Raw genomic sequence first — 14,865 nt, 5'->3', positions numbered from 1 at the left:
CCGGCGGGCATGTCTGAAGCTAGACCAACAACCAATCACCTGAATCTCCTGCCCCGGACACACAAGCAGCGGTTTGATTGGCTAGAGCTTGTACTGGCATATGATTCGATTGGCTGACGCTTCTGTCGAAGCTTCAAAAGTTGAACATTGCTCAACTTTTGCAGCGAGCAACGCGAGCAAAGCTACGCTTCACTCCCACAATGCAGTTCGGTGATGCGTGACGTTACCTCATTCAAAGTGAATCGGCAGAAGCGTTGAAGCTTCAACCCACGCCGCTGTGTGGACGGGCCGTAACAGTGGTATCTGAAAGGCCTTAATCTCCTCCCTTTCATGAACAGTGTAAACTAACAGACCCTGGTCCGAAGCTTTAGCTCCTTCATTGTGCGACACTTTCTTTTTTGGGAGTATAACAAAACCGTGCAAGCACAAACCCCCCAAAAATAAAACCATTTGAAAATCCACAATGGCACTTCATTCAAAATGGGGGCTGTATGAAGTGCATTACGTCTAAAGTTCATTTTAACCTCCTTTCAAAACTGTGTTGTATGTTTTTTAGTCAGCATAGTGCATGATCGCCTCAACGTAGTTTCCTGGGAATAGTCCGGTGACGCCGTTAGCGACGCCTTCGTACCAGCCGTCATCGTTTTTCTTGATTATGTAGATGATGGCCCCTTCCATGAAGGACAGCTCATCCTCCTTGTCCTTGCTGTAGTCATAGATGGCCACAACTGGGAACAAATCCAAACAAACAGAAGTGGTTTGATGCAGTGGCGGATATAGTAAACTGTGACATTAAAAGCACTATCAAGAGGAAGACTAACAGACATTTACTTTTTGTTTCATTAGGTGAGAATTTTAGCAAATATGATATGATAAAAAATATGATAAAAACAAATTATCATTGTCACCAAATTAAACTTTAAGATTTGAAGTGTTTTTAATGAAGAGGAGGAAAAATAAAAGTGTCTTTAAAAGTAATTTACCTTTCTCTAAATAAATCTTGGGGGCCCATTGGGGGTCTCCGTCAGCGTAGGGGTCGCTGTAATTAACCACCGCTGCATCCTCGTCCTCATAGTCCGCAGGTGGGGGAGGAGGAGGGGGAGAGCGCTCTTCAAACACACCCACAATATCCTCTGGGGGAGGCGGAGGAGGCGGGGCAGGGCTGTCTGTTACTGCAATAGGACAGAGAGCAGAGATGGAGAATCTTTTATTTATTTATACAATGAGTATTATGTGTCAGTAAGAACTAATATAAGTAAAATAATGTTCTAGACTTTAAAGTAGCATACATATTGTGAAATATTTGTCTATATTGAAATCTATCATGTCAACGGACAGAAAACTTGATGAACCCTGTTACTGTGGACCTTTATTTGTCCACTAGAGGGCAGCGTAGGACACTTTTTCGTCTTTACCGCAGTCCTACAGCTACTACTAATACCATCACTACATAATACTACTACTACTTCTACTCCTGCTGCTATAACTGAGAGGACATGGACAGGATTTTAAAAAAATACTGAGGTCATTGAGTCCAACACTCATAGTTCATTTATTTGCATGTATTCACATTAGTACATCTCACCCTGTGTTACCTTGAATTCTTTAAGAAGCTTTGTTTCTCTCATGTCTTCAAGGTGAGAAATACATAAAAAGAACTGAGAAAAGTCTGAAGGTTTGTAATCATATGTTTTGATCTTTTGCTGTTGTTTAAAGCAGCCCCTATTACACACCACTATATAAAGACTTTATTCCTCATTCAATTCTCGGGTCACTGTGGAGGCATGCAAGAAAATAATTTAAGAATTCAAGATAACATGGGTGAGTAAAGTAAAAGGTCAAACTGCTGGTTAAAAGCTTCTTCCCACTATATAATAAACATTTTTACCTTTTTAATAGATATAATGTTTTTTAAACTATTGTACCGTAGGGGATGTTTTAATTTCTTCACATTTTTTAATATTTTATTTTTGTATTTTATCTTTTTTACTTAACATATGTTAAGATGAATATATAAATAAAATAAATTGCCAGTTGAATCTTTAGCTGCAACATTTTTTATGTAAATATTTTGATTTGATTTGATATTAAATGGAGCAACTCAAAACCCAATTTTTTTCTAAATTCTCATCAAGAATGTTTAAAGCCTCTTTTACTATGGCCTCCTGTTCAGACATTCCCAAACTTGTATCATTTGTATTCCAGTTCCCCCCAAAAGTATTAGCAGTGGCGTTTTAAGCAGAACAAAACCACCCTGAATATCCCCTTGATGTGTGTATTTACTCATACAGGCAGGGTGTCTCTGTGTCTGAAGGCTGAAGGCTTGTTCACACAATTACAAGTGCTATATCAAGTGGGATATGAAAAGCTTGACTAGGTTCTGACCCTCCCTCTGGTGCTCCAGTCTTATGTCTTTAAACATGTCAGCTTGTGAGTCACCCTGCAGGATAACACCCAAAAGTCCAGCGATAAAACACAAACGACACCTCTTAACTAACTCATTCATAACCCTGCTCTTAAACAGACTGCACCAGAATAGAATGCATCCCTTCCATTCTAAACCCTTTTTTACCGATGGTCTAACAACTGACTTTAAATCTGTTTAACGCTGAAGATGTTAAAATATATAACAAGAGCTGTCTGGCATTTTATTAGTCCATCCATTACCCCGTTAAGGTCTGGGCAAATTGTAGTCGGAAAGGACTTTTTTACCAATACATTTAATCATAGAAAATTACAAAGACATCCTCTATTTAAAAAACAATTTGATAAGCGTGTGTTGGTACCTTTTGGTGAGTGTTATCCATTGTTAAATAGCTTCATATTTTGATACTTTTATCGTTGTAATTTATTGTAGTACATTGTGCACATTTGTACTTATCTTCTTGAACAATTATGTTATATGATATTATATATATATTTCAAATGTGTATTCTATATATATATATATATATATATATATATATATATTGAATTGTATCTTCTTTTTGCACATTTTTACTTGAACTTCTTATATCTATATTTTTATTTTTATTTTTATTTTATTCCGAAATGAACTGAAAGACAATCTACCAGGAAAAATATTGATTCTAAATAAACAAAATTAGCTTCTTTTTGTTGATGTCTTTTCAGCGGGTTCATTTGAACTGTGACACTTATGCCTTTATTTAAATTACTGTTGAACTTTATATCTCTCCTTCTATTTACATATGAATCCTTTTTCTAATGCAGAAATGTAAAATACTTCACTTCCTGTGTGCCAGAGGGGCTCTTCTAAGAAAGATTTTACACAAACTAGCAACAAATAACGGTAAACTGCTTGATGGATTTGATTTCAATCCTTTGTATAAAACTGTAAATGACTGGTTGAAGATTAAAGGGATAATCTACTCTTCATTGGACTGCGTGACTGATATGCAGTGGTGTATAAGTGTGGCAGCCTGCAATACGTTTGACCAGACGTCTACAGACAGTTAGAGGGGGGGGGGGAGAATCAGGACACGGCATCAGGTCACATTTTCTCTCCTCAGTGGACAGAGAGGACAGCTTTTAGTGACCCATCGCCATGGCAACAGACAGTCGTCCGAGTGCCGTGAGCTCCCACTCGACCCTGAAATACAGTGCGAGAGAAGGTGTGCCGAGTGTAGCGAGCCACAGAGAAGATGTGCAAGTGAGGCAGTGTGTTCAGAGCCCTGATAAGAGGGGTTGAAAGGAAACTCTTTGGTGATGATCAATGTCACTTTTTTTACATATGTGGATGTATTTATTATTTTCACTTTATGGTCAGTAAATGGTCTTGATTTTGAGGAAATATAATACATTAAAGGGCAAATTCAAGAAAGGATTGCACATGTGTGGCCGTTAACCTTTACTAATGAGACAACATTTTTTATTATTTTCAAAGCACCTGATCCTGACTGAACCCTGAACCCTGACTGCGCCGCCAAGTGAAAAGCATGTTGGATCTCCTGTGCTTTTTGTGTTTACTAAAAACAGGGCATGTGCAAATATTGAATACAAAACTCACCCCTTTCTATGGAAATGAGCCTCATTTCAGAAACGGCACAATTCTCACTAATTGCAACACGCAGAAATGATAAGCGTCTCCGGAGAGTTTGAGGTAGCTTTGGCACCTTTGTAAGCGAAGTCACGCTTTTAATTATGCAATCTACTGTGATTAAGTTATTTTACACTTGCAATTGTCACAAAAGTATTGCTTATGCGTTTTGGATTTATTAACATTGGAAAGCGCTTGAAAAGGGCTCTTTAAATAAAAAATACCAACAGCATGGACAGAGGGGGATTTATTAAAATGTTTTAATTGTATCCCTTCTATTTCAAACTCATTTACTGAACTTTTGAAAAATGCCTCTGCACCTCTTAGTCAAATCCTGTGCTGTGAGCCTGAAAACATTTTTTTTTTTGCAGTTGTTTTGCATAATCCCATTAGAATAAAAAAGGGTAAAAATTGCACTTGGCTGCAAAACCTTATAAGCATGCTTGAGCTCTCAGTAGGAAGAGAGCTCAAACATGCCTACGTATATATAATATAATGTATACGACGTATTCAATTCGTAGTGCTATAAGCATCCACAATACATTTCTTGTGAATTTGCCTATTATTATTTTATCCTGAAATTGTGTGAAGTGTAACTATGTGGATTTTCTTTATGGAAGCATTATGAGATTTCCTGAAATGCACAGCAGTTATTTTCCACCAGAGAGTGTGCATATATCTGCATGCATATCTCTAAGTGCATGCACATGTTCTCCGTATGGATTTATTTCTACTTACTGCTCTCCTGCATTCTGGCCACAAAGCCGGTCAGAGGGATCTGTGGGGTCAGCTGCACCATGGGAGGAGGAGGTGGAGGAGCCACAGACACTGGAGCAGCAACAAAGCAGCAGAGAGACAGAGAGTGATGGAGGGATAGAGCAAATAGACATTATGGAGAAGAGATCAAGTCCAAACGGGGAATGGGGATAGAAAGGAGGATGAAAAAAGACACAAAAAGCTTGTGAGTGAGCGAAACAGTGCAGGAAGCATTGCTGAGCAACTCATTTACACATTTCCAATCAGTGTTCTTTTGTTATGCCTTCTTCAAGCTGGGCTAAAGAGGCATTCATCTCATCTCCGTCTGAGAATCCACCTCATCAGCATCCCTTTTTTATGTCAAAAGCAAAAAGCTTTAGCTAGTAATAGGTGTCTGCTGCAGTGGAAAGACTGCAAAGCAAGGTGACAGCTTAGTAGGTGTGTGGTAGGAATAACAAAGCAGAAACATGTGATATTTTAAGGGGAAAAAAGCATTTCCAGGTAGAGCTCTGGTAATCTGATTTAATGCTATATGAAAAATGAAGTATTACTATTTTCAATTTTTAACCAAATACCTCAATACCGCTGCAATATTCCAGGAATTAATATTCGTTTTTTCCCCAAAATAATAACAATAATAATTTTTGTTTATTAATAATTACCCGCAATGTGGATTGAATGACTTAGTGGGAAAAGCAGATTATAAAACAGATAATGTAGAACAAGTTGTAAAGTTGAACCACACAAACCCAATATCTAAGATGATATCTAGCCTCCTATCACCATATTGATATTAGATATATAATAGTTGTTCAGGAATGAGTTCTAAAACCATGAAATTAGTTCGCTTTTTACAGTTTCGTTTTTTTTGGTTTTGAAAGTCAACGTTTTTTTTAAGGTGTTTTCAGGTTTATGTAAAAATGGCAGTGGCCGACCAGTGACTAAATTAGAATAATTAGCGTTGTCATGCTAAATATTAGCTGCCTTTAGCTTAGTGGTTTTCACGTGCAGCAGTGATGTATTTTGTTTATAGCCTAACGTTAGCCTTTGACGTCTGGGGATTACATTTAAGCTTTAAAGATCATGAGATTGTCATGCTGAAAAAAACATCTAGCTAACATGAACCTGTGTTTGCCACTGATCTTATTCGGAAATGGAAAAATCTCATTGCTTTTTGCAGGAGTCAATGCTAACTTTCAATTTGGCCTACAAAAATGTTCATCACTCTATCGCCCAGCCTTAGAACAGACAAACAAAGAGAAACACAGCTGTCCTCGCTCAAAGACATGACGTCACACACACACGGCAGGTCTGACTCATAAATCACACGTAATGGAAGGGCGTCTCTAATCTGGCTGGGCAGTCATGTCTTATTATTCCACCCTGCTCTCAACGCAGAGCCACATCCATCCATCCATCAATGAGCTCCCTCGTGTACCAGAACTACCCGTTTGTGTTAACAACTCCTAACCCGAAACATATCTTGTCTCTTTGGATACATTTCCAATGAGTAGACATCACAGAGATAACTATGTCCTAGTTAAAGTCCTCTGCATTATTGTCTACTCTCGGACGAACAGCCTCTTCTTTCTGTGCCAGGCAAGACGCTTGTCCTTTGAGAGGGAGAAGCCATTAGAGGAGAATGTCTCAGAGTGATGCCTGCCAAAAGAAATTCTGACAGAAAATATGCCCGTGTCCTGGGTTTCCCCTTGTCTAGCAGCTATTTCTGTGTCTCCTGCCTGCCTGTCTCTCCTGGACAAGAAGCCTTCTGCAGCTGCCGAAGGTGATAACTCAATTACAGATGCTAATGAAAGACTCTGCAGGGCGCAGGCAGTGCTGAGGTGAGGGGGGTTCAGCGACCCCGACTTCATTAATTATGGTTCATAATTATTTTTCATTAGCTTCAGGAAGAGCTAGCCCCATGCAATATCTTTTAGACCCAGAGATTGAGATTCAAGCAGTGGAGTGAAACTGAAAGATGCCAAGAATGGACTGTATAACATTATTATTTGTAATAATAATGATAATAATAACTTTATTTGTAAGGCACATTTTGTGCAGCCCAAAGTGCTTAACAAAACAAGAGATCAAAAAAAAACAATGAGTTAAAATAAGTAAAAATAATAATAATAATTAGACTTAATGCGAAATGTGGATATCAACATTTTAAGATGATAAGACTCATATCACTATATCTATATAATAACGACACATTGAACATCCATAGTTTTATCAAATTAGATAGATAGAACTATTCCAAAATACAAACCATCTAGTAAAGCAGACCATTTATTACATACATGAAGAAAGAAGGTATTTCATCCTAGTTACCTGGATTCTGAGGGTAGGCGGGGCCCCCGTTGATGTGGGGCTGCTGGGAGGAGACGGATGGTGCACGGCGATAAGTGCCGGTGGCCGACACCATGGAGGCCGAGGAGGTGGTGGAAGAGTTGTGGCGGGAAATTTGGCGGGAGATGGTGCCGAACTGGGACATTGGAATGGGGCCCAGGCCGGGGCCCTGAGGCACTGAGGCCGAGGATGTCACCACTGCAGGAGAGGACGTTAAAAAACCTCATTATGATAAGTCGTTTTAAGTGCCGACTTACTTAGAAGGTTATCAGTAGTTTGGACATACATTTTCACTTTATTTCCATGCAGCCTGTGAGTAAAATAATAATCTGCTGCTGGAATGATAAGAGCATTTAAATTCAGGTTGCAAACACTACAGGGCTTAAGAGATAAAAAAAGAAAAAAACCTTTAATAAAAAACATTTATGCACTGCTCTAATTTTCTTCCTTATCTTCCTGCAAAGGGTACACATTAAGTTAAGGTAAATTCAGTCCACATTTCAAGGAGTTAGATTAAGAAATGTTTTCCAGATAAGATAACACGATTTTTTTAATGTTTGTATTTGAAACCATCTAATAACTTAGTTAATGCACTACTGATAGTAAGATGTAGTTAACAAAGATGGATGATGTAATACTACTAACCAAATCTAACTTTTAAGAACAAACATAAGGAACAGTTTTGACTCTTCAAATGTTTGTTCTTTTTCTTTAAATACATAAAAAACCTTGATTTGCAAACTGTTATTGTGTTGAGATAATATACTTGTTTGCCCATGACAGCTAATAGCTAACATTTATCGGATATAATAATACTAACACTACTTATAATAACAACAAAAACAACAAAAGCATAAATTTGCTATTATCTGCCTATAATCTACCGACCTGAATTCCCTAAATGAATGTCTTTACTAATTAAATATTTGATAGCGGTACATTCGTATGACATGTTATTGTATTATTAATAGTGTTGTCAGTCCAGAATTGATTCCCTTCTGTTTGACCTGATAAATGAGATCATGTTTGCGTGAGAGAAAATGCTCAGGACAAGAATAGACCAGAGTGGACAACTGAGGCCATTAGAGGACAAATGAATGTGTCTGGCTGCTGGGACTCACCTTGCCCCATACTGGGAGGGGAGGGGGTGGGAACTGCTATAGGGATACCGACTAAACTGCTTCCACTGTTCTCCCTGCCCCCACTGCCACCACTGCTGCCACTGCAGGGAGAAAGACACATTTAAGAAGAGTCAATGTGGTGATCATTATGTGCGAGACAAACCTAATTACATGACAGCATTATACATAATACCATTACTCTCTCATATGTCATTCTGTCTCGTACTCTTGTCACTGTGGCAACAGATTTGCAGTTCCTGCGAATGCACCGTCTGGCACATTCACACATGAGTACTGGGCACAGATCTGGGAGTCACATTTGCAGTTACACAGTGTAACAAAAACACCACGAGAGCCAAGGCTTGTTTTGAGGAATCAAGTTCCAAACCCAAAAACTAAGACTGCAGGAGTAATTACACTTTGCCTTTAAATGCAATTATTTATTTTTTATGATACTTTTGAGTTACATATTAGTGTATTTATCACAAGCAATACAGATACAAGAAAAAAACGATGCTTTCACAATAAAATCCCGTAAGATATAATGTGTGCAATGGAGTAATTTGCATTTTTAGGGACGTTTATCCCTAATTAATAGTAAGGCATTATTGAAAACAGCAGTGGGATAGTTTGCAAATGCAGGGTGTAGAATGGCCTGGTAGTTTATTCAAAGTGTTCTTGGGCAAGTTCCTTAACTCTAAATTGCTTCCATAGGCACGACTAATGTATTGAAGTGTATGTAGCGTAATTTTCGGACTATAAGGCGCAACTGAATATAAGCCGCGGCAGCTAAATTGAATGATGTGTACATATATAAGCCGCACTGGACTATAAGCCGCAGGTGTTTTAATGTTTAATTACCATATGTAAGGGTTTGTGCACAGAGGGGATTGTCGGGAAAGAGATGGCTGTTTGAGGAAGCTCCCATTTATTAACATTTCAACAAACAAGTTGCATATTTGCATAACGTATTCAAGTGTTACCATTTAGTGCAATAGTAGCTACAGAACATGTGCTGTGCTGTGTAAACTGTACTGTATCACATAGCGTTTCAGACACACAAACTTTTCAACTTTCAAACTTAAACGGTGCGCTCCCAGCGCACTTACCGGCAGTGATCTACAGCAGTGGTTTTCAACCAGTGGTACGGGGACAAACTGTCTCGCTCTCGTAATGTCTGTCTGTCTTGCTCTCGTTCTGTCTCTCGTACCACTCTCGGTTCCACTTTTACTTTTGCACGCTACCTGTCTCACACTTTTCCGGCCTCCAGCTTTTCCTGCTGGAGCCCGCCGCTTAAAGGTGGGGGGCGCGGAGCGGCCATAAAGCCCATAGAGTTAAAGGTGGTGGACTGTAACCTGTAAAATCCATAGATTTAGGAGGTCCCCTAGTGGTCGTTAGCTGTAAAAATCCATAGATTAGCCGCACCATTATATAAGCCGCAGCGTCGAAAAATGGGAAAAAAGGCGCGGCTTATAGTCCGAAAATTACGGTAAGTTGCTTTGGATAAAAGCGTCTTCTAAGAGGTATACAATGACATGAAAAGACAATAATCAAGTCAATAATTGAAAATAACCATGTTACCTAAGTGCAGTAGTTAAGCCAATGTAATAAGGTGCATTACATCCCTGATATTCACTTATTGGCGTGTATGGCGTTGCTTTCATCCGAGTAGAAAGTTGTCCAAATACCTAGTGATAATAAATGTTTTTCCCAGGTACATTAACTCTGTGTTAAATGCAGGTATAAGGACAGAGTGTGTGTGCTACCTGTGGGTCCTGGGCCTCTGGTTGAGCGAGGCTGTGCGTGCAGGGCTGTTCTGGTTGCCCAGTCTGGCGGGGCTCGTCATGTAGTCGTTGGGCACCACTGGAGGCTTTACTGGCTCCAGGGTCTTGTAGGGAGTGTTACGCCTGGAAACAGATATAAACAGAGCCAAAGAGGACACCGTTTATTCTCAATGTTTCCATGAGTTGAGAGGGTCCACTTCTGGTTTTTACAGACACTGTTTATGGAACCATGGTCAGGTGGTCCTGGCGTTATAAACAACCATTGTGAAATGTAAGAATTGTCTTAAACTGACAGTATTAACATAATTTATAAGAGGTAGAATGAAGAAGAACTAAATAACAAATGTTTCGTTATGTGAAGGAATATACCGTATTTAGTATTCTTGCACATATCTACAAAACACTAAAGCACACACATAAGGCCCAAAATACTTTATTAGAGAGGTGTTAGAGTTAAGTGGCTGCCATCGTTGACACCGTGGAGTACTTGGGATTTGGTGCCTTGCTCAAGGACACCTAGGCAGGTGAAAATATTTTTTCCCATCAGAACAGGGACATGAACCCAAAACACAACCTGTGACCATCTGGTGATCATCCTATGACCGTCCAGTTCCCAAACCAAGTCCCTCAAGACTGAGGTACTGCCTGCCCCTTGCTAGCTGTATGTTCTTACCCTAGTGTACCACGACCAGCCATGGGGGGGCTCGGGGGTTTCTGTGTGGGTGGGGTGGTCCTGGAAAGTGTCCCTCCTCGTCCTGCTGCATTGTTCCCATGTTGCTAGAGGAGCAAAGACAAGTTAAACATTGATATTGTATAATCATAGCGGCTGTCATCCTTGTTTACCATGCCAATGATTACACCACTGTAAGAGGAGTCACTTAAACCTTTAATGGCCTAGCTACACTTCAATTTGTGTTACAAGAGTAATCATGGAGAAATTGTACATGGAAAATAGGATGTAAATTGGTATGAAAATATAAAAAGGACATAGAAGTCTGTAAAGATTAATAACTTCACATTTTGAAGTTGAACCGATAGTACACTTATGGTAAATGTTCACATCAAGTTTGTGACCTTAAAGTGAAATGGGAAAAATAGAGATTCTGTATAATCATATGCTTTGTTTCCTTGTAATAAATTAGCCTTTTCTGGAATCATATTTGTTCCATGAAACCTTAACTCGTATTTTTAACATTTGATATAATTGTTTATTTTTGTATAAATGAAAGACTAGCAGGAGTTGTATCATGACTAACACAAGAAGATAAACATAACTATATCTTACCTTGGCCTTAAGCCACTGAGTGCAAGCGGGTAAAAGGGAAGACAGAAAACAAGACATGCTCATTGGTTAATGGTTTAGTTAATATAAAGGAAGTGGGAATTTTAAGCAGTATGCATGAACCTATTTTTCATTATTACATTTTGATATACAGTTACAAAAAAAGTTTTAAAAAAAAGCTTAATAAACAACAAAGTAGGTGAGTACAGAAAAGGAGTGAAAAACAGTCTGTAAAAAATCAATCAATATCAATATTTGTCATATTATCTGTAAAAACAAACTCGGTCTGGGCTCATGATTATTTTTCTATGTTTTCTATTCAAACTCTGACACCTGCATGTTGTGTGTGTGTGTGTGTGTGTGTGTGTGTGTGTGTGTGTGTGTGTGTGTGTGACTTTACTCTGTGTCAGTGTCTAGACTTGCGTTATTGACTGTAATCAGAATAAGAATCCCTTAAATAGCAACACACACTAGATATAATGAGCAGTACCTGACCAGCAAGTAGTTATGCTGAGGCTTAAAGTGTTGGAGAAAAAAAGGGCAGTAAAGTAAGGCGAGGTCATAAATAACAGCAGTGAGGTGTTCAGGCTGTAATGGGGCTGAAACCATGTCGCCCCGGTAACTGCCAGTAATGCCAATAAAGGCTGTTAAGGTGGAGGGGGTGAGCACAGTCATCCGTAAATGTGTGAATGGGTCTTTCCCCTGCTCGAGTCTGACTTCCCATCTATCCATGGGCCAGTTCCCCCGGTAATGTTGACGAAAGGCAAAAGGGGAGGGAATCACGCCTCGAGGGAAATCCACAAATGCCAGGAGGAAATAGACTGCTAATAAGATGGTATTGAACTTGCACACTAAAGCAACAACACAGACAAACATTCCCACGCACAATGCTTTAATATACTTCTCAGAATATTGTACTCTTCTCACTAGGGTCTTATGCAGTCGTGAGTATGAAATAATATCAGTCCTTATGAATTATTCACTGTTGTGTGTGAGAGAGAAAGTGTTCTGGGGGGAAATATGGATATGCATTTCCGTCTGTACCCAGCCAGACAAATGCACATCAATGAACAGAAATTCAGCCACAGACACATAAAACACATACAAAGCCAGACAGAAAATCACAGAGAATTTCAAAGGAACCAACCACAAGTCCTCAGATGTTTTCTTCCTGGCTAAAATTATGATCTGACCTTCGTCAAAAAACAACCAAACTTGATCAAATGTAAGGTGCTATCCTATAGAGTTGTGCAGTGATGACTTCCGTATGTGGGCTGACCGAATAGTTAGAATCGCAAGCGTTATCTTGACAAAAAGAAATGGGATTTTTCCATTGGATTTTGCAGATTACAATATTTTTCACAAACACGTTTATGATACTTGTCGGAAGTAGATAGTTAACGGTCGCATTGACTTCATTCGATAACCGGAGTAGAGAAAAACATGAAAATCTGTTGGCTTGCGTTAACCACATACCTTATTTGCGGCCTCTAACTAGAAACCCATTCAAAAAACCATTCACTTACAGATAAGGAAGCTTGGAAGTGCAAAAATGCTAACTTATTTTCAAGTTAAGAACTCATTTCTGCACCACCCTATCCCAGACTCAAAATAAGTCACTTCACAGATGTCTGAGTCATGTTTTTCTTAAGGATTGGCAGCATGATCGGCTGTTTTCTATGCATGTGTATATTTTCCAGCTTCTGGTCTGATCTACTCTGATTTCTGCACAGATCAATCATCCGCAGCATCCATGAATGATGCTTCATTTGCATAGTGGGCCATGCCAAATCCGCCTTAGTGTGAGCCAGCTCTCTGAGGAGGGAACACTGGCTTTTTGAATTAAATCAGCGGATGTCTGAAAATCGGCGGACAGCCACTATCTCAATAGAGACAGACAGTGGGATGAGGAGTGCGACTGAAACAAACTGCGGAAATGTGTGACACCAGCAATCAATGCGCATTATGGTGTGTCTGCACATGCAACAACACACAGACTGTAGTATGAAAGAGGAGAAGAAGAAGAGGGGAGGTGGCGAGATGGATCATGGGGAGATAGAATAAAACATTTAAGAAGGAGCCGGAAAAAGGTTGAAAGAAAATGTTCCCACAATTCAATAGAGAAAGTTGGGGTACAAAGAGGCCAAGATCTCTCACCCTCTTGGTTCTATACCCACATTTCCACATTGGTGAGTTGTAACTAGGCATGAACAAAAGCTCAGCCCCAGTCAGGATCAGACTTCTGGTCTAACACTCGGGCGAGGGCTTGAAACATTTCTAGGTGTTTCTGTACTTAATTAACTAAAAGGCCAGCGTATTGATCGGCCTGCAGGGTGAGTGAATTATGAAAGGAGACGGTCGGCTTGTTCACATGGAAGTGGCGAGTGTGGACTCGACTAAGTGTGTGTTTTCCTGTCCAGCAAAATAGATTTACAGTGGAAATCAGGACGATACATCAAAGTAATGACTTTGGTATTTAGCTGCAACACTCTGCTTGTGGTGATGCTGGAATAATGTGGAGGTGCCTTTTAGAAAACCACTAGCTTAATAGTAAAAAGAAACTAGGGTTAGGGTTGCTTTAAATATAAGTCAATTCATGCATTGAGATTAAGTTTGCTTGCACGGAAATCCGTTTTTTATACAGGAACAATAGATTTTTTACGACATAATGACCAATAAATGTCCTACTTTGACGCCATGTCCCACATCGTCCAGCAGCGTGTAGTCGATGGGCTTTCGAATATACCGCACCGGCCGCTCCATGTTACCCGGGGCAATGATCTTGTGGGTGCGGGCTGTGTTCTTATTTGTGGTCAGGATGCCGATCTCTCGACGTGCCACCTTCTCCTTGTGGATATCCACCGTCTGCAGGAGAAAGAGAAACAAAGGGAAACATGAGTGGTTGGGTAAAAAGACCTTTTTGGGTGTATTCCTCATATTGCACAACATTCTCTAAATGTATTGCAAAATGTTTTGATAAGGGACATGCATGATTTAGAACCTTTCCCTGTTTTATAGAGATTGGATTAATTATATGAAATGTCATTTCTTGAAATGTCATCCCCAGTGAGTATTACACTAATTTGCTTTTGGTGAATACCCATACTTCCGCCATCTGTTTTGCATGAAAAGCCTCCCAGGGTCATAATCAGGGGTGCACATAACCTTTTTGCCCTGGTGCGCATCCTTAAAACGAAATAAACCAGACCTTTTGAGGGGTACTTGACTTTATGAACGGGGGGGGGGGTGCACTAGTGAGCACGCTCATGAACTGTTCCCCATGCCTCGCAGCAGGGTTACTGTGCGGAGCGCATAAAGCAGACCCTTCACGCGATAGCAAGGGGTAGAGCTCGCGGACGGATTAAAAAAATTAAACCTACATGGCTCGCAAATTATACTTTGGCAGCCGTTAATATACCTGGGCCACCCGCCCGAGTAAAGTCTATGTGGGACACCCTGCTATCTTACCAGTTCTTATGCAACTCGCAAATATCTCTCTCTCTTCTCTCTTTTCTA

The 14,865-nt window shown here is 39.8% G+C and overlaps 1 protein-coding gene across 1 annotated transcript; it reads right to left on the bottom strand.

Moving 5' to 3' along the window:
* Positions 1-139: 139 nt before the first annotated feature.
* On the bottom strand, positions 140-14,211 carry LOC104945561 (abl interactor 1-like). The gene is made up of 8 exons (XM_010771258.1): positions 14,038-14,211; positions 11,353-11,367; positions 10,741-10,844; positions 10,050-10,190; positions 8,284-8,384; positions 7,145-7,360; positions 984-1,172; positions 140-728 (listed from the first exon to the last, which is right to left on the bottom strand). The coding sequence occupies exons 1-8, from the start codon at positions 14,110-14,112 to the stop codon at positions 553-555; spliced, it is 1,017 nt and encodes a 338-aa protein (XP_010769560.1). The 5' UTR covers positions 14,113-14,211; the 3' UTR covers positions 140-552.
* Positions 14,212-14,865: the final 654 nt, after the last annotated feature.

The sequence above is a fragment of the Notothenia coriiceps genome, unplaced genomic scaffold, assembly GCF_000735185.1.
Source record: "Notothenia coriiceps isolate Sejong01 unplaced genomic scaffold, NC01 NC01_scaffold00009721, whole genome shotgun sequence".
NCBI lineage: Eukaryota > Metazoa > Chordata > Actinopteri > Perciformes > Nototheniidae > Notothenia > Notothenia coriiceps.
The sequence above is the reverse complement of the archived record's forward strand: the minus strand, read 5'-3'. Positions and strand labels throughout refer to the sequence as shown.